The sequence below is a fragment of the Salvia hispanica genome, chromosome 1 (assembly GCF_029641045.1).
Source record: "Salvia hispanica isolate PSC_SH4W2 chromosome 1, Shi_PSC_v1, whole genome shotgun sequence".
NCBI classification, from domain to species: domain Eukaryota; kingdom Viridiplantae; phylum Streptophyta; class Magnoliopsida; order Lamiales; family Lamiaceae; genus Salvia; species Salvia hispanica.
The window spans coordinates 48,851,177-48,871,737 of NC_142692.1; the positions used below are offsets into that span (position 1 = coordinate 48,851,177).

The following is a 20,561-nucleotide window of genomic DNA, read 5'->3' on the forward strand; positions in this document are numbered from 1 at the left end:
TGGGGGTTCCTTGGAACCCCCACCCATTTCGCTATTTACTATATTAAAGTATAATTGGAAAATGTTTTTCAAGTATTTGCTCAGTTGGTTTGTGATTTGGTGATGTAATTACTTGATTGTGTGATCGAATCCCCTGCTTGCGTTTCTTGATCAATTCTAATTCTAATTGTTTCCATTTCTTTCTTTTTGTTTTTCTCATTTCAAAAATAGAAACTTTCTTTCATGCTTTATCCACTTTTTCACATTTTCTCTCTTGTTTTTTACTTTCCCTATTCTACTTTATCTCCTTTTTTTCTCATCTTTCTTACTTTCGTACACATATGAGACTATTTTTTTATGGACGGAGGGAATATAAAATATATCGGAGAAGAGAAAATGTAACTAATAAATACGAAGCAGCACATAAGAGGAGAAAAATGCATCTCAAACTATTCATCTCTCTCACAGGCTTCGTAATATCTCGGGTTGTTTCTATAATCGTCGATACTAAAAAATATGCAACTATCGTTAATATAATTTGGACCCCCCAGTATAAAATTCCTGCGTCCGCCACTGATCCGACCCACAATGGATGTCGCGGCTCCCCTCCACCGGCCTCACACCGGTCGACGTCCTCACCATGCCTGGACCCATCGATTACAATGGAGGAGCCACACGACGCTCAATCACATTATTCATATACCAAATTGCTCAAAATCAAGATTGATGTAATTAAATCTAAATTGATATTTTGATTATCATGTCATTATCTAATATCGATTATCTCCAAGGAGGGAAGGTATGTTGGGGTTTGTATACTAAAAAATGCTTCGAGCGTACATGCCTTTGTACAGTCAGCTTGTGCATGTATACGAGAAACGCTACGTCCACTTGTTTACCTATTTATGAGAATAAATAATATAATATAAATGGTTTATTATTGAAATATGATAAACAAGTCTAAGGCTTTTTACTAAGAAGGTCAAGTAGGGAAATTCGATGAATCTCCTCATTAGTTTTCCAGTAGGGGACTTGACCAGATCTAGTAAGAAGAAAAACGTATTCACAACCTAGATAGGCTTTGGCTACCTATTGGAACGGTTGCGGTGTTTGTGATAATCCTCTCTTACCTAAGAAGAGATTAGTAACACCGGTGTGGTAAAGCACTGAAAGGATCTAATCCGAAATGTATTCTTTATTGCTATCTACTGAAAGAATATATTTCAGAAAGTTTAGTATTTTCTAGTCTATGATATTAATATCAATATTGCTTATTCAATCAAACGCCACTTTGACTTATCAATATGTGAGAGTTTGTACGTAACTCAAGTTCATGATATCTTGGGTGGTAGTAATTGAATAACATGAAGGTATTGGAAGATTATTTCATAGAATTCGCGTGCCCAGTGTGGTATGATTAAATCCCTAAGGGGTGATCCCCAAGAGGTGTTTGAAAGAGGAATTTATTATTCAGAAAACTGCGCAGTTGGAATTTATTCCACGAATAATAAATAAAGTTTCAAACTAGAAAAACTCTTTGGAGAATTAATTTAATTCTAGTCACATAGCAGACAAAAGAATTAAATTGATGGATCAAGATAATCTTAAACGCGGGAAATATTATAAAATAAAATGGACCCAAGTTATTTGTAATTTGGTGATTTAAGTGGGAGTGCAATATTATTCTTTAGTGGAATAAAATAATATTCCATTGATAATATATTAAATCATGGGTCATTTGATTTAATTAGTAATTTATCTAATGGGTGAGCCCAACACTTAATTCATTCCATGGATCCCCTTACTAGCCCAATAAGGTCCACTATAAATATTGAATGAAAGGGAAACCCTATCACACAATCCAAGACAACACAAAACCTAACCCTAGTGCCTAGAAATCGGCGCCTCCTTCCTCTTCCTCTTGGTCTCGATTTTCGAGCCATAGTTGTGGGAGAATTAGGGTTTTGATTATTGTTCTTGATCTATCCTAATTCATAGGATTAGATCTAGACAATTTGGTGTTTGTATTGGTTTTCCCTAGATCTCATATCACTTTTATTTGGTTTTCTAAGATCCGCCCACACGGATGGAGAATCAAGGACGAGGGAATAGTACGGAAGATTCGTGGCCGATAAACCAAGGATCTCCGGGTGGTGCAGCTAGCAACGTCAATCCAATGATGGATTATGAGGTAACAATCGAATCTACATCGAATATGCATGATTATGTGTTTATTTGATGTTACATCTATAGATCTATGTTAATTGCATGAAATTGGAGTCGAATGCATAATCACCTAAATAGATCCGGTCTAAGACCTGTTTGGTTTCCGTGTCTTCCGCTGCGGTAGTCCCAATAAGGTATATAGGAAAGATATATATCATCTATATACATTCTAAAAAAAGAGAAATATACCTTTTCAAAAAGTAACAAACTTCAAAGAGAAAATATAAAAAAGTAAATTATTTTCTAAAATAAAAAAATAGTACAAAATGCATTCCAAGACATAAAAGCATAATACATTCTCAAAAACTTTTCTTTTTGGAGAATGACTTTTCATGAATAGAAGCATACATGTTAGTTGTAAGATTTTACCTTTTTATTGAAGAAGAGGTAAATATACATCTTTCAAATAAGAAAAGTTATACTAATACTTCCTCAAATATTTTTTTCCTTGGAGAATAATAGTTTTTCATAAAAGAAGGTAAATATGTAGTTATATGAATTACCTCGCCGTTTACCCTGAAGGGATCACCTCATCCTCATACATACGAGTAATATACTACAATTTCTAGTACACTTTTAAAAAATGACAAGTGGAGTATTTCCAATATTACTTACTTCCAACACAGGTTTTAGTTTCACTAAAATATTTAATTCATTATTCTTCTTTCTTTTTAAAATTGATCTCCGCGTAATTTGTTTTGCTGCTATTTCGATTTAAAAGTAAGTAGTTAAAATAGTTTTTGCCTTGAAAAACATCACAAACATCTTCTTTTTTATATTTTCTTTTATCTTTTATTATCTTTATCACGATTAAATAAATAAAAAAGCCCTAAATTTTCACTAGTTGTGTTTAGGCGGCCTTCATCTGGTTTTTTCTTCTTGTTCATAGTATTTCTGCTTTTACTGCTCAGAACAAATTCGTATGGGTTTGCATTATTGCTGGAGCAAATTGATTTGAGTTTTCCAGTACGGTTGGAGTTAGATGTGCCCTAGCTTAAAAAATCTTCCACTCCGCTTCTAGATGAGAATTTGAAGAAAGCCTTTGCGGTATTGGTGGTTCGTAAAAGATTATTTCGTCAAGTAAACTCAAATCATTCGATTGTTTCGAAAATGGCCAAGTATGAATCCCTGACAGTGAAGGACGCAGTTCATAAGCTTCAGCTCTTCCTTCTAGATGGAATCAAAGACGAAAACCATCTATTAGCTGCTGGTTCATTGATATCCCGCGGTGATTACAACGATGTAGTCACCGAGCGCACGATAGCTGAGATGTGCGGCTACCCACTCTGCACCAACCCTTTGCCCTCCGACCGGCCGCACAAGGGGCGTTACCGCATCTCACTCAAGGAGCATAAAGTCTATGACCTTCAAGAGACCTACATGTATTGCTCGAGCACTTGTTTGATCAATAGTCGAGCTTTTGCTGCGAATTTGCAGGAAGAGAGATCCTCGGATCTCAACCCTGCGAAATTGAGCAGAATTGTTAAGCTATTTGAAGAATCGAATTCGAACACTGCTATGGATATGGGCAAGAACGGAGACCTAGGCATTTCGGAGTTGAAGATTCAGGAGAAAACTGGTAAAGAAGCTGGGATTTTGTCTATGGAGGAGTGGATTGGTCCCTCAAACGCGATTGATGGCTATGTGCCACGGAGTGACAAAAACTTGGAGTCACTTCAATTGAACAACAATAGAAAAGCTGCTAAAAAGGGAAAAGGTTGAAGTTTGTTCTATTAAGTATAATTTGTTTATGTTATTGTCAATTTGGTTCATGTAATCTCCTTGATGTATCTATGTTGCAGGGCCTAAGCCTCGGTTTTCTGATCCAAATGTGCAAGACATTATGTCCTTTGACATGAACTTCACAAGTACTATCATTACTCAAGATGAGTATAGCGTTTCCAAAGCTGCTCCATCAGTGAAGGCTAAAGAATCAAGAGGAAAGTTGAATGCTAAAAGTGCAAATTGTGAGAGCAAGCCAATGCAAAACCCAGCTGCTTCATTGACTGACAAAAATGAAGTTCAACCGAAAAAGTCTGATATAGGTATGAGTTCTACTGGAACAGATGACAATGTAAATGCACCAGAGGATATTTCTAGTGCTTGCCAAAGTGATGATACCAGGGCTACTGTTCTGAGGTCCTCTATAAAGACTTCGGATTCTAAGAAATCAGTCCGCTGGGCGGACGAGAAAACTGATTTTGATGGGCAAAATCTTGAAGAGTATCAAGAATTTAAAGAAGAAAAATCAGCTTTAGTAACACCTCATTCAGCAGTTGAGGAAGTCGGTGAGGAGGAGGAGTATAGATTTTCATCTGCTGAAGCCTGTGCAGAGGCTCTAAGCCGAGCTGCTGAAGCTGTTGCATCAGGAAAATCAGATGCATCTGATGCTGGTATGATGTTAGGCTTGAATTTATATGGCTGAGTCAGGCTGACATTGTGTTTTGCTGTTACTTGCGAGATGACTCTTGTCCATTTCTCATTGTGTTTAATATACAGTATCTGAAGCGGGCGTAATAATACTACCACCTCCCCATGAAGTGGATACTTCTAAATCTGAAGAAAATGCTGATATTATCGGGACAGACCCGGTGCAGTTAAAGTGGCCTCTTAAACCTGGAGTTTTGAGTTCTGATTTGTTCGACTCTGAGGATTCTTGGTATGATAGTCCCCCGGATGGGTTCAACTTGCAAGTAAGTTGACCTTCTGTCAATGGCTTTTGTCAATTTTTTGTAAGTGTCATTTTGTTTGTCTGTCATTTCTGATTGGCTGTCTATATTTTACTCTTTGTTCAGTTGTCGACTTTTTCAGCAATGTTTATGGCACTCTTTTCCTGGATATCATCATCCTCTTTAGCATATATATATGGAAAGGAAGAGAGTTTCCACGAGGAATACTTGTCAGTCAATGGGAGGGAGTATCCTCACAAGATTGTTCTGTCAGATGGGCGTTCTGCGGAGATCAAACATACTCTTGCTGGCTGCCTTGCTCGAGCCTTGCCCACTCTTGTGACTGAACTCAGGCTTCCTGTACCAGTTTCAACTCTTGAGCAAGGACTGGTATGCTTGTACTAAAGGTTTTATTGATTTCCTGTATTCTGGAGAGTTTGTTTTTGTGGAATGTGGCTGGTAGTGGAACTTTAAATGTGACAGAAATAGAATTTTATAATTGGATAATTTATCAGTAAAATAGTGAAGTATTTTGAAGGAGACATTCAATTGTAAATGTTTTTTGTTTGGATTGGACGTATAATGGGGTGTATACTGTATGGTTGATCCATCATCATCATGCTAATTGATAATTTGGGGGAACAGAGTTTGGGGTGGCTGTACTCAAACTCTTTGCAATTCATGGAGATATGTGATTCTCCTCATACAACTTAACTAAGAAATTCTGTAGGAGCAGCGAGCATATTGACTTAGTAATTTTCTTATTTTTCCTTTGTAAACACGTCTTTTGTCTTTTTTAGCTGAAACTGTTTTGTTTATCCTCTATTTATTTGTATGATGCAGGGCCGCTTACTAGATACAATGTCTTTTACCGATCCAATTCCTGCATTTAGGATGAAACAATGGCATGTTATTGTCCTGTTGTTTCTTGACGCTCTTTCTGTCAGTAGAATTCCATCGCTGACCCAATATATGTTGGATAGAAGAGTTGTAATTCCCAAGGTGAGACACTTAAATTGTAAGCCTTTTCTGTTATGTGCGTGAATAGTAGACTACTACTAATAAGTTGGATACATGGTGTGGAATTTTTTTGAAGTACTTCTATGCTTCATTTACCATATCTGGAGCTCCAATTTTTTTTATATGAGTTTCTTCTTTAGATGACAAGACTTATTTGTTAGTTTCTTTTTATTCATACTGATTTAAAAGTGCAGCTATAGTGTGTTCTGTTGTGCAGTGTCTATTGGCTGAGTATACGTTGAACTTGCTTACACCAGTTAATTGAATAGTAAGACTTGTTATTTTTTTTGTCTCTTGGCCTAGGTGGTGGAGTGGTTAATGCATGGGTTAGGTCTCAGGTCTCAGGTCTCAGTTTGAGTGTACCGTTTTATGGTATTTAAATTTAATGTTGCTATTACCAAAAAAAGAAAAGAAAAACAAGATATGTGTGATTAATTGGTTGCTGTGTTTGGTCGAATATGTTCTGTTAAGGTTATTGACTAATTACCCCATGATTATCCATCTAGGATTGAGTTGTGGTATTGAATCTCATGAACCAAACACACTATATATTTAATCCCGAGATACAATCTTGCAATCCAAACACCCCCTAAGTCTTTGAATTGTGTATAAACTATTTAGTTATGTCGTTTAGCAGTTGCCCAATTTTCACCTGCTCAACTATCCAAAGAGAACTCATAGAGCACTAGATATAGTAACATGTGAACCAAGTTTACAAGTGGAACGAAATGTATCAGAATTACTAAGTTGGCTTTAAAATAACCTTGTCAGCTCGAAATCGCTCTCCATGACCATGAGTTTTCATTAAAGCTTATGCTTAATTGCTTACACAGTTACATCCAAACCGTTTCCAACTCCAATCTTCAAATTCACTTCTGCCACAGGTTTATGTACTTTCTTAAAGGCCTGGTGTATGTGTACAATTATTGATGTGCTCTATTAGTAGTTGCTCTCATATCTATTCTTGATAATTCACTGTTACCGTTATTTGTCTCTGTCCTTTTTCTTTTCTTGTGTTATGTTTCTACAAATCATGAAATATCAAGTGCCTTCTGTTTCAAACAATTAGGTTCTTGAGGTTGCACAGATTGGTTCCGAAGAATTTGAGATAATGAAGGATCTTGTCATTCCACTTGGCCGAGCACCTCAATTCTCGACTCAAAGTGGAGGCTAGTCAAAGCCATCAGAGAGTGCCTTGCAGCATACTATTGGAAACTCTGCTGAAGCAACACGAGTTAGAGAAGATGGGTTGCGACTGCTTTTATCTTCTACGAGCTTTGCCTGGCCTTCGGCAAATGCTTTCAAGTTATATGGTTTGATGCCAATCGCAATGTTTTGAAATATCAATGAGTGAGTTTATACGACTACGAAAAACCTGGGTTTCAGCCACCAGAACTGTGAAATGCCAATGCATATATAATAGCTAGCCAGCAAGTTAAGCATACCTGATTTGTTTTTATTTTATTTTATGGTGATTTTCGAGCATCTTGATTTTTGTAAGATATTGCTTTGCCATTTGGAAGTGGACTGTGTTTTTATATTTCAATATTTAGCCGAATTGAATTTTCTGACCAAGGATAAAGATTGGCTATGCTATCATTTTCATTAATGTTCGTATTCAGACATGACAGGTATGCCCCAGACCTACTTCCCTAATTAACCAATTAGAAGATTGAACTGAATTTCCTTTTAAAGTTTTAGTTTTTCTCTTTTCCATTTATTAATAATTGTACATCAAATTTCAAGTCTTAAAATAAACGTATACGTTTAAGATCCAGTTTTCACCGAAAGTTTGATAATTTTTTGAAATAATGTTTGGAACTTTGTATGATTTATGTAAAATAAAATTTTAATTTTGAGGGTACTTAATTATTTATACAGCAGGACCACTTTTATTTTTAGATAGTTCATGACTACTTTCGGTTTGTAGCGACTGTGACTTCTGGAAAGGGAAAATTCCAGATACTGTGAGAGAATTTACCTTCATTTATTAATGTATATGAATTTTATTTACTGTTTCAGTTCTTCCAAAATTTGGTAAAGAATATTATATGTATTTACCGCAATGAATTCGACTGTACTCGTCCAAATAAATAAAAAGCTAATAATAGTAATAATGCTAGTTTTATCTTACTCTCCTTGTCTCCAGAATAAAATTTAGGTAGCTATGACTATTGAGTACATCTAACTCCATTACACTGCCATTTTCCATGCCCTCTCACTTAAGACTCAAATTTATAAATTAAGATATAGGTAATATATTGACAGTAAAGTTGACATTAATAATTGATGCGATTTAGTTCAAATATATAAAAGGACAACTTTTTAATAGAGTGCAAACAATACAACTCTGGTAAGTAATAATAATTGAAATTTTCATCACATATTTTGGTCTATGAGAATGAGACAGTATAAGATATACTCCCTCCTCCCATTACAGATGACCCACTTTCTTTATTTGGTTTGTCCCAGCTAAGATGACACATTACTAAAAATGAAAATATCTTTTTTTTCTATTTTATTCTTCCTCTCTTATTTTATTCTCTCTACTTCACATACAAAAAAAGTTACATAAATTTTCATTTCGTCCAAGGAAGGGGTCATCTTTCTTGGGACGGAGGGAGTACTATTGTTTTTTTAAAAAAATTTCCGGCAGTGGACGACATATTGATCTATTTTATGAAATTTTAAATTACTATTAGTATTTTTTTTATTTTTCAGAAATCTATAAAATTATTTTTCAGAAAACAAAGATGTATGAATAAATTAGAGGTTTGAGGTTTGAGTGTCACGCCCCCCCATTATTGCAACATGCAGAGCTAAATAAAATACTACTACTAATTAATAAGCCTTTTGAAAAACAAGGGAAAACAGCATATGAAATATTTATATCTCACTGATCTATTTATTTTACTATATTTCCCTCTGTTTTTTTCTCTCTCTAGATTGGTGCGCATTTCTCTTGTTTTTCTATGGGTGGAAGTGTCAGGTAATTCAGCCACACAATTCATCATCGAAGTCAGTCACCGATGATCATCGGTGCGCTCTTTCTCTCTCCGTCATTTTCTGCATTCTGATTCCATCACGTTTTTCCTTTTCGCTTCTGCATTCGGTACCTGCGAATTGCTTTTTCTTTTTGTAGACTGTATGTTTTTTCCCCCTCTTTTTGTGTTGATACAATCGCTGATATCTGCGGATTTTAGGTGGATTTTGTTTTGAGTCACGTGCGGTGGATCGGCGGATCGCCTTTCGTTGAGTTTGTTTCACTGAAATGTGATTTTGTTTTATGAATAGTTTTCCTGTGTGTGGAGCTGATCATTTCTCCTTTTTTTTGGTTATCGGCTTGTTAGATCTCTTATCTTCGAGTTTGATGACTTTAACCAACTAATATTGGCTGCGATTGTTCCAAATGTGGTAATTCTGTTTTCACTTATTAGGTTGTCTTTCGTTTTCAGCTTGCTTATCGTTTTGGTCGTTATGCTGCTCTATATATACTAATACTGAGAGGATTTAGATGTGTCCTACAGGTTGGGGGTTGTGTGTTAAGGTGTAGGGAAATGGACTTACAGCATATTTTGTGCTCTAAGTTTGATGTGTAGGAGTCGATGAAAGTAGTGTTGCTCTGAATCCACAAAATTGGATGAATGACTCCTATGCATGGAACCTATTTATGATTTTGTCTATCTTGGACGGTTAATGAATGTTGAAATATTAATAAATGTAGGAGAGGGAGACACACATTCTCCATACCTATGTGCCATTAAAAGCTTCGCATAAAATAGAAGATTCAATACTCTTTTCAACATTTCAATAAGTTGTCATCTCTGCAAACAAAGAAATAAGTTATTTAAGTAAGGCCTTCAAAAGACCACTGGTCAAACCAAATGAACATTTGGTCGATATATTGGCTTGATCAATGGGATATTGGATACCCAATTTTACATGAGTTAAGAACTTTGGGTAGCAATATTGCCAATCTTATACTTGCTCAACAGTTGATGAAGTGTGCTTAAATGTTCAACATTACGGACTCATATCTAATGTAATTCTGAAGTTCCTTAAATAGCTGCTTGTCATAAATATTGACAATAAATTCATTGTAAGTTTATTTTAAGTAGATATCCTTGTCTTTGTTGGATTTAGTGCTTCAGTCGTTGTATAATCTACCCATGGCTTACAACAACTTATCTGGTGTGGGTACCATGTGGGATTAAACCATCGCCAATAATACTATTTGCGTGATCAACAGAAAATGATCTCATCTATGTTTGCTTTGCTATTATCTCTAGCCTTAAACCATGTCGGTCTTCAGATGCTTGCACACGGGGCTGGGTCTGGGCTTATTTGGAGTTTGTTTTTGGCCAGCTGAGCAGACCAGGAGTTTCCTTTAGCTAACTAAGCTATTTGATCAAGTATTGACTCTTCTTTTTTACATATCACACACACACACACAGAGAAAAAGAGAGAGAGAGAGATTCTGTACCTGGCCTTAGACTGCTATGGTTAAGCCCGTCAAATTCAGTTCTTCAAAGCTTCCCTATTCAATCATCCTTTCTCCTTTTCATTCTGTCTGTTTCTGAAGCAGCAGTTCTGCATCGAGAAAGCTTAAACAGCCAATGCTGTGATAAAATGTACTTATTTTTTAGTTTTGAGCGCGCCCACTAGTTTCCTCTTTAATAATCTTGTTTTTGTACTTATTGTTGGATTGATCTAAAAATAAAGAAATTTGAACTGGAAATACATGATGGGTAGTACTTCCTTAAGTAGAATTTCCTAAGATTTGAAATTTTGAATTGGTTATTATTTGAGCTCATCTTTCCATTGTTATCAGAGGTGCCTGAGGCTTAGGTGTACAACTTTAGTAAGGCGTGTGCCTAGGCTATATGGCGCCTTAGAAGAGGTTATAGGTGCAAAATGCTATGCCTAGTGTAATTTTTATTAAGTTTGATTTTTTTATCCATGTGATTTTAGCTTCAATTAAAGATTACTACTCATCTATGAATGACTAAGTGATAACAAGAACGATCTTGAAGATCATGAAGGGGAAATCCAAAGTGACCTTGAGGAAATTGAGGAATTTAATTACAAATAGGGTAAGGATGCCTAATTTACCATGTCAATCTTAATGATGATGATTAGTCATCCAACATAACATGATTCATAAATTATAAGTACTCTTTTGTTTGGCAGGAAAGCTGAATATTGAGGCTTAATAACTTTATTGTACAATCTGGTTTATAATGTTATCATCCCTGAAAATAATTATTTATCTTATCTAATTATTATTCGTTACTTCATCCCCGAACTCCCTCCCCCTCCATTCTTGATACTTGGTCATTGATAATGGGCTATAACACACATTGTTTGCTTGAACTAATGCACTAGACTTTCACTTTTCTTTACCTCTTTTCTGGATGTCCTAATTGGAACCAATTCCCTAAAACAGATTCGTTTCCCTTGAAAATACCCCCATTAAAAGACGCATCAAAATTATTTGGGTCACTTCAAAATTCCTAGAGCTGAAGGAAACCTTAGTTTTACTGGCCAGGAGATGTATATGAATACATGCATCACATCCCTTTTATGTAGCTTTATGTTCCTCATATATTTATACAGTTTATTATCTTTACCCACTTTTGGTTGATTCTTCTTATCTCTGGGCTGAATTGCCTCCACCTTCTCAAAATTCCTGAGTAGGTATAGTAGCTGGGAAAACTATTGGAGGATCTCTATACACACATCCTTGTTTAACTATGTATCATCTCTTTTAGATCCCTGTCATAGTGTATTGTGTATTGTGTATTCTGAGTTTCCTTATATATATATGTATATATATTTTTGACAGCAGAATAAGTGGCCTTCTCTGCATTGTTCTTTCCCTTTATTCCCAAGTCTGTTTTTGATCACTTGAAAGGTTGAAGGGGGGCTTTCCTTTGTAATAACTAAAAGAAATAAATTTGATTATTTTTAATTTCCTTGTTTTTCTCTTTCAATAGTTTATACTCCTAGGCACACTAGGTGGTAACAAAAAACCCTTCTTATTGGCATATAAGTTTATGTCTACTCTACTCTAATGTTACTAATTAGTTTTGTATGATACTTCTTTATTTCAATTTTGTCTATTGATTCCTGTAATATTTAGAGCGATGCTGTTTTATTTTATTTTAGTTATTTTTGTTATTTGTGTTATATAGTCAAATAGTTCACCTGCTCATCCAGAGAATGTTGTCAGCCTAAGCGTACACATCATTTACTGACAGATAGATAATACATCAATTTTAACATTGCGGGTGGGATTATACTGTAATTCATTTTAGTGGTAGTATGGGGCTATTTTTCCTTTATATCTTTTTCCTCAATCTGAAATAATCGTGGATTATGTAATCTGGACCTGATATATTATATTTATGATGTGATGCTTATTACTTCCTCGTCCAACTCTACATGACTTGAGACTCATTTTGGTTTGTCCCCTTTATAAATACTCAAAAGTCAAAGCCAAAAGTATACCTAAAAAATGTCTTACAAGTAGACCCCTTTTAACTTATATCCATAAAACCGCATTCCTTAATATACGTATTCAAAGGTGTTGAGCCATGTAGAGTGGGATGGATGTTGCATTAGATTGTAAGAGCTCACCATAAAACTATAATATGTTACGCATTCTTCTTGAGTTAAACATGTGCTTATTATGTTATATGTGGTTGAGTCCAGACACTGTATCTTCAGCTACACAAGCAAAGTGGTGTTTTATTGAAACACTATTTCTTGAACTCGCAGAAATTCCATTAAGGATACTGCCTTAACTGTCCCTCATTTCTTATGGATGCTCACAATTTCGATTCGAATTGTATTCACTGTAGACAATTAGACATTCTATAATAATGATTGCACTTCTTTATGTGAATAAGCATTCAACAATTTCTCGTTATAAGCACAGGTCTTTTTCCTCAGGAGTTTACATTGGCACTTTGGTTCATACAGGTGAGTGACTTGCCCGAGGATATATAATCTGCTAGTTTTTTTGGCAAATGGCTACTATGGCACCTACTTCTGACTCAAGGGAGTCAGGGAGTCATGCTGTAGGGCTTGATAATTTGCCTGAGGAGATGAATGACATGAAAATCAGGGATGACAAGGTATGTAGGGTTAAAAGTAGATATTGAAAACTTTGTTTCTTTATGGTTCTCTTATTGTGCCTAACTTTTGTTGGACTTGGCGTGTAATGAGATCTTTCTTATTTATAGGAAATGGAAGCAACAATTGTAGATGGCAATGGGACTGAGACAGGTCACATAATAGTTACTACTATTGGTGGTCAAAATGGTCAGCCAAAGCAGGTAATGTGCCATCTTGTCATCTGTGTTTCTCTACTCTCTTGATCTGATGCTGCCCTTAGCTGCAACCTTCTAGGCCAAAATGACCCCCCGGCCCAACACATAGAGCAAGCAAAATTAAAAAAAAAAAGAAAAGAAAAAGAAATGATCTGTTGTGGTAGAATATAAGATGTCATCTTCTTGAGTTCATACTCTCAGTTTCTTGATGGAATTTCGATAGTCTTTCCTTTGGCCCCATTGTAAAATTCATTAGAAAATATAAGAAATATCCATGCTTGTAATTGTATGAAAAGTAGGCTGTTGTTGATGACAGCAGACCTAAAGAGTATATAATAGCTAATGCCAAGACTTTCAAGGGAATCATTCATCTGCTCAGAAAGACTCTAAGGGTGCTACTTTTACTCTTAATGTTTCTTAATATAGGACTCATAGGGACTGCAAGGACACTGGTCTTGCAAGTTGGGTGAACTATTACTGCAAATTTATATGCTTCTTGCATCTTTTGCAATTTTATGTTCTTCCCTTTGCTTGAGGGTCTGGAACTGGCTTACAAATTTCACTTTTTCTCCTTTTGGGCAATTCTTTCAGACAATTAGTTACATGGCAGAACGTGTTGTTGGACATGGGTCATTTGGAGTTGTATTTCAAGTAAGTTCGTTGATTTCCTTTGACCTTAAAATTTTATGTTGTACATACGACCATATTGTGTTTGTTATATGCCAATGCAACTACATTGCCATTGCTCATCGATTTTGTGGTAATACAGGCAAAATGTTTGGAAAATGGAGAAACGGTTGCTATAAAAAAGGTTCTCCAGGATAAGAGGTATAAGAACAGAGAGTTGCAAACCATGCGCCTTCTCAACCATCCAAATGTTGTGTCTCTGAAACACTGCTTCTTCTCGACAACTGAAAAGGATGAGCTTTATCTCAATCTGGTACTTGAGTATGTTCCTGAGACTGTTCACCGTGTAATCAAACATTATAATAAGTTGAGCCAAAGAATACCACTGATCTATGTCAAGCTGTATGCATACCAGGTATTTTTTCAGTTGCATTTCCTAGATTCTATCTGCTCTGTGAACTGTGGTTATTATCTTGGGAACATGTGGTGAAACTATATTCTCTCTTTGATATGCCTCTTCTTATAATTAATTGTAGGCGCTTGTAGGTTCTTAGCTCGAAACCTTGTTTAAGTTTTTATTGAAATTTAACATCTAATTATTCCTCTTGTTTTTCGTCTTTGTCATAATTTTCTATTCCACTCAAGCTACTTAATGAGTTGATAAGATTCCATCAACTTTATCACCATAGTGTCCTCATTATTTTCTGAAATTATGTCACATAGTTAACCTTGAGATATCGGTTGCTAATCTGAAAATCTACTTCAGGCTTTGTAGGTAAGGAATATTACTATTTCTATTGTGTCTGAGCAGCTGGATATTAATCAATAAATGTGTTTCTACAGATCAGCCTCATAATTGTATACTTATCAGAAGTTTTAACTCACCTAGCTGTTGTTTGGCAGATCTTCAGAGCTCTGTCTTACATCCATTGTGGTATTGGAGTGTGTCACAGGGACATAAAGCCTCAAAATTTGTTGGTACGTTTGTTCAAGTTTATATATCATTGGGGGTATACAGACTTATTCTATTCTTGGTGACTGAGTTCTCTATCCTTAGATTTGAATGACAAACAAATTCATATGTAGGTGTCGTACTTCATTTTGCTTGATATATGGCAGATATTAATAAATGTTACTTCTGTACCAAGTGTGTGTATGTAATGTTGATATGCTTAAATCTAGGATGATGATAAGTTGCTCATAATCTGATATACTAGCCAATTTATGTATGATCTTCTGTTTCTTGCCGTCTGCTGTAAATTTTGTTCTAGTTAACCAAGTGTCAGGACTCAGAATACAAGTATAAATTGTATGTGGAGCTCAACAGGATATCTTGATGGGTTATGAATCCAAGTAAACTGGGCAACATGAATTGGTAGTCGTGTAGGTCTGATGTGATGATAATTGAGGCTTTAACAGATATCCAACTGTATCATCATGCATATATACTTGCTTGTTTGCTTAATTTAAAATCACTGTGTAATAACAGCCTAAAAATTTGCCTGTATTTAGAGATAATTTGCTTTATTCAATCTCTTGTAAGAGTTTTCTCTAATTTGCCTGTTCCGGACTTTCTTTCCATACAATAATCTGATCATGTTATGCAGGTGAATCCGCACACCCACCAGGTCAAATTATGCGATTTTGGAAGTGCCAAAGTTTTGGTATGAAATATAGATTAGTGAAGTTGGCATCACGTTCACAGTTGGAAGCGTATATGATTGGCTTTATTATTTTTGGGTTTTGGCAGGTCAAAGGGGAGCCCAATATCTCGTATATCTGCTCTAGGTATTACAGAGCACCTGAGCTTATTTTTGGAGCAACCGAATATACCACTAGCATTGACATTTGGTCTGCTGGTTGTGTGCTTGCTGAGCTACTTCTTGGACAAGTACATATTTGCTCTTGCTCTGCCTAATAGATAGAGACCTTCAGCACAAGCAGTTACAGTGTTTCTTTTACAGTTTTACCTCATAATAGTAACTATTTTCCTTTGTTTTCTCAGCCTCTGTTTCCTGGTGAGAGTGGAGTAGACCAGCTTGTTGAGGTCATCAAGGTTCTCTCTCTCTCTCTCTCTCTCACTCACTCACTCACATACACACACACACACACGTACAAACTCACTCAGTCAAGGAAAAAATAGCATTTCTATACTTGCACTATGTAACCATCTTCTATAATCTTGTATTATCTATAAATCCTTCCCCCCTATCATATGATCGTTTTGGTGGGGAGTTCTCTTTTTTGCTTGGGGGGGTTCTGTGTGAGTCCTTACCAGTGTTGCTAGGGGCACGGGGCGCACTGGGCCAATGAGGTGAAAATCCGGGGCACGGGGCGCACTACGTGCAGAGGTATAAATGAGAGAAATGAGAAGTGAAAGAAATTAAATGGGCAAATGAAGTTTAGAGATATAGTAAATGAGAATAGGGAGTCTCTCCATGACAGATTAATGGAAAAATATGAAATAGTAAAGCACCATTAATGAGCCTAAATGTTGTTAACCAGTTACAGTTCTACAATATCTTATCTATTTGTTTCTTCAGATATTTAGATGTGTAAGTATTAGAAAGGGGAGAAATTCTGGATGGGTTCATGTGGGAACCATTCCTGGTGAAGAAAGCTAGGAGCAAATGCTTCTTTGCATATTGCTTATTTATATATACACCAATGCTTAGTTTATGCTATTGCTATTTGTATACACAACACTTTATTTTCCCAAAGTGTTTATTTACATAATGCTTCTTTGTATGACAACTGCAGATCATATTGGTTCTGTGTACCTTCAGAGAATTTGATCTCTTCCCATGAAAATCTCATTAAGTTATCTAGTGGATTTTGGGGTTCTCGAATCAATCTTGGATGTCAAAGGGTTCATGTTAGTTAATCTTTGTATAAAGCTCAGTGAATCTAACTCCACTAATGAAATGACTTTCTCAGGTCTTGGGTACTCCAACCAGGGAGGAAATAAAATGTATGAATCCCAATTATACCGAGTTCAAATTTCCTCAAATTAAAGCTCATCCGTGGCACAAGGTATTCCTATGCTCCTGCGTTTGACCTCATTTCTTTGTTTGTTACGGGATTCCATTTTACAATTTGTCTGTTGACCAGATATTCCATAAACGCATGCCTCCAGAAGCTGTGGATCTTGTTTCAAGACTACTACAGTACTCTCCTAATCTGCGTTGCTCAGCTGTGAGAATTCTAGTCTTTGCATTGATTAAAGGGTTGAAACCGGTCATTTTGGTTTCATAATGCTTTTCTATATGCAGTTTACAACTTTACCAAACCGTTCACTGCTTTAGATTATATAAAGAAGTCATGGTTACATCTGTTGTTTTTATTCTTTGTGGACATCTTATAATTTTCTTCGGTGTTTGGTTTCCAGAAGCTCTTATACTTACGAATTACCTTTACTATTAGTTTAGCAAATAATTGAGTCATTAACACGCACTGCAGCTGGATGCCATAATGCATCCCTTTTTTGATGAGCTGCGTGATCCAAACACTCGACTTCCCAATGGCAGATTCCTGCCCCCATTATTTAACTTCAAACCACAAGGTAAACATTCCCAAGTCTTGTTAAATTCCTCATTTCTGCTGGATTCCATTTCAAATAGTTGCCTTGTGTGTATAGAGTTGAAGGGTCTCCCAGCGGAGACTTTGGCAAGGTTGATTCCTGAGCATGCGAGAAAGCAGTGTCCTGTTCTCACAGTATGATTCTCGTAGCAACCAGTTGAGCCTTGAAGAGCCGTGCACAAACATAATGTATCTCTGTCTTCATCACCATATGTTGTTTTTATGTTATAATATGACCCTGTTTGCATGTGTATGAAACTGTTGACTGATTGCCTGAACACCATCTGTTACTACATTTTTCCTGCTTTTTGGCGAGGTTTTTACCTCATGTGGATATAAGGATGACTTCGTATCTGTAATGAACTCACCATTCTCTCTTTCTGTATTGCTATCTTAATTTCCCTTATATTTCCAATTTTTAGGGAAATCACCATTTTTACCTCATGTAGTATTACTTGAATTTGAATAATAATATTGTTTTCCCAGACTATTCTAATAATATACTCTCTCAGTTCCATTGCAGTTGATTACAATTGAGAGTCTACAATCATTTGTTGCCATGAATGCATGATTTATCCCCCAAAGTGAAATACGATTCATGGAATTAGTTTATGGGTTTTGAAATGGGTTTTGATGTATGTTTTGTTGATTTTGGTGAAGTTGCGAAAGAGAGAATTTTATCGATCATTTGCTTTAAGTTTCAAAAGTAGTAAATACTAAAATGTTCACAATCAATATGATATTTTGGAGTAAATGATCCGAGGACAAAATCGACCATTTAATCTAAAATTAATAAGCAAATTATGTAGAGTGGGGAATTAGCTAAGCTATAGCCTATAGAAACAATCCATTCAAATATTGTACTAGTCGGAGATTGGGAAAGATGCCGTTGGGGAAATACTACTGCGATTATTGTGACAAACAATTCCAGGACACTCCGCCATCACGGCGGCGCCACCTCAACGGCGTTGCTCACCAGAGGGCCAAAGCTCTCTGGTACGACGCCCTTCGCTCCTCCTCTCAATCACAATGTCTCTCTTTCTCACTTCTCTCTCAACCTCAATAATACATTTCATTCAACAAACACAAATACCAACTCATCTTTTCTCTTCTTTTCTTTCTTTTTAGTTGATGACTTCCAGTCCATTAGCAAAGGCGTCTGCCATCGCTTTGTCCGTACGGTAAATTCTCGCACTTTTTACTTGATTGCTTCTAAATGTTTACTCATAACGGGATGAAACTGATTAGCCAAATATGTTGGATTAGATATAAGTTATGAGATTAAGATCTTCCTCGGTTTAATGTGTTATTGTTGAAGCCTTATGGAAATGTATGTTAGGTGTTTGATAATTTGCTTCATTGGCAGCTCAACTAATTAAACTGATTTTTGTGACAAAAAAAATTACTATGAGTTTTATTGTAAAAGAGGTCAAATTAGTGAATTAAGAGGCTTCTCCCCTTAATTATTTCAAATTAGGTTACATATACAAGTTATGGCTTAATTTAATTTTTAAAAAATTATGGATTGTTAAAGATTTTTCAGAGTACAAAGAGGGAAAATGAAGAAAGCTGTTCGTCTTTGCAACTATCTTGCAACTTCAAATCTTCTGTTCTTATTAAACATCTCCATGTCACTGCCCATTAGATAATCACAAACAAAGATTAGGAGAGGTTAGAACAGTTTTCGCATGTATTTATGTTCATGGGAATATTCAAAGGTAAAGGGCACAGTGAACACTCCTAAGTCCTATCTATCCCCATTAAGAGAAGCAAGTCTGTTTGAGTATCATTTGAAACTAATACAGTTTATTTCTCTACATCATATCTGGATCATATATTTTTAACAATTAGCTACGCTGCATTCACGATGACGAGATTATCCAATTTTCAGCAGGCTGCATATATTTGGCAGGATGGTGTATGAATGCATCAATTTAGAAACTTAATTTATGATTTCCCATGCTTAATAATATGATAATGAGCGAAAACTGGTCAATCCTGAGTTTTTGAAAGATGCTTGCTAATTAGTTTGTTGAAGGGTTTTTTTGTATCGAAATTCGGTATGCTTTTTTAGTCTCAGTTTCAATCATGCATGCTGTCATTAGTTTCTTGAATGTGCTCTCTAATTTCTTTTCTTAAAGTAAAGGGTTCGTGCCAATATGGAGAGTCATGCAAGTATCATCACCCCAAGAATAATTTGACAAATATGAATGCTCAAAGATTGGAAGGTATCGGTTGCTTCTTTAACTATTATAATCAGTAGTTTATATATTCATGTTGTCAGCTCTCCAATAACCAGGAACGACTGCTGCTAGTCATGCTCTGTCTGGGGGTATTCCCGATAGTCATTTGAACGGAGGAGCCACTCTGCCTGGCAAGTTTACATTCCCCTTTAAACAATGTCTCACTTCTTAATATGTCTCAGTGGTAACCTTTTCCATTTCATTGCAGCTATATTCCTTGGCAATCAAATGGGAATGTCCCTTGGAAATCTACCTCCATCGTTGTTGCCTCCTCCAGAAGGTGGATACCCATCTCTACCTTTTGTTGATTGGGGATAGGTGTGCCACCCTTCATTATACCAAGCTGTAATTAAATATAAATATTTGTAGTGCTTATTCTTCAAATTTTAGCTTGTATTTACTACCCCTAGAAGTTTCTTGTTACCTAAAATACATGAATCCTCACCTTATTATGCCTTTTTCATGATACATTCTCCTGAATGTATTTTTTCACAGCTTTATAGAACCAATATATATATTTCCTTGTCTAATCTGCAATGTTCTAGAATGTCATGTTACGCTTGGAAGAAATTTGAACTTGAGATTCCGAGCATGACCATTATATTGGTTGAATATTCTCCTTTCATATATTCACTAGAAATTGTTAAGTTTTCACTTTTCAGGAAGTTAGGAACTTTGCAGTAACTTCTTATTGGGCGTGTTCTCTTTGATTGTAAATTTTGTCATGGAAAAAGGAGGAAAAATGAAATTCCCACCCATTAAATGCCTCCATTCTCTTCACTCCTTGTATATAAACAAAAATTTCATCATCATTTCTTGTTTCTCCTTTTCACTCAAATGAGGGAAAATATTGTTGAAGTGAAAAAAAGAATAAAGAAAGGGTG

General features: G+C 35.8%; 3 protein-coding genes across 5 annotated transcripts; all 3 read left to right on the plus strand.

Moving 5' to 3' along the window:
- Positions 1–3,048: 3,048 nt before the first annotated feature.
- LOC125223186 (RNA polymerase II subunit B1 CTD phosphatase RPAP2-like protein) lies at positions 3,049–7,440 on the plus strand. Its single transcript, XM_048126202.2, has 6 exons — positions 3,049–3,922; positions 4,008–4,598; positions 4,705–4,898; positions 5,001–5,264; positions 5,718–5,876; positions 6,964–7,440. Exons 1-6 carry the CDS (start codon positions 3,316–3,318, stop codon positions 7,066–7,068), a joined length of 1,920 nt encoding a protein of 639 aa, XP_047982159.1. The 5' UTR covers positions 3,049–3,315; the 3' UTR covers positions 7,069–7,440.
- Positions 7,441–8,759: 1,319 nt separating this feature from the next.
- On the plus strand, positions 8,760–17,815 carry LOC125218101 (shaggy-related protein kinase alpha-like). Of its 3 annotated transcripts, none has more exons than XM_048119696.2 (13): positions 8,760–8,883; positions 12,879–13,033; positions 13,142–13,234; positions 13,820–13,879; positions 13,998–14,270; positions 14,759–14,833; positions 15,463–15,519; positions 15,606–15,746; positions 15,861–15,911; positions 16,793–16,888; positions 16,967–17,050; positions 17,315–17,417; positions 17,493–17,815. In XM_048119696.2, the coding sequence occupies exons 2-13, from the start codon at positions 12,926–12,928 to the stop codon at positions 17,573–17,575; spliced, it is 1,224 nt and encodes a 407-aa protein (XP_047975653.1). In that variant the 5' UTR covers positions 8,760–8,883; positions 12,879–12,925; the 3' UTR covers positions 17,576–17,815. The 3 variants fall into 3 exon arrangements, with proteins under 3 accessions (XP_047975653.1, XP_047975651.1, XP_047975652.1); XM_048119694.2 differs by having other exon boundaries at positions 8,779–8,933; XM_048119695.2 differs by lacking the exon at positions 8,760–8,883 and adding an exon at positions 10,460–10,987.
- A 135-nt stretch (positions 17,816–17,950) lies between these two features.
- Positions 17,951–20,207, plus strand: LOC125218102 (C2H2 and C2HC zinc fingers superfamily protein). Its single transcript, XM_048119698.2, has 5 exons — positions 17,951–18,465; positions 18,563–18,615; positions 19,581–19,662; positions 19,734–19,808; positions 19,886–20,207. Exons 1-5 carry the CDS (start codon positions 18,318–18,320, stop codon positions 19,993–19,995), a joined length of 468 nt encoding a protein of 155 aa, XP_047975655.1. The 5' UTR covers positions 17,951–18,317; the 3' UTR covers positions 19,996–20,207.
- Positions 20,208–20,561: the final 354 nt, after the last annotated feature.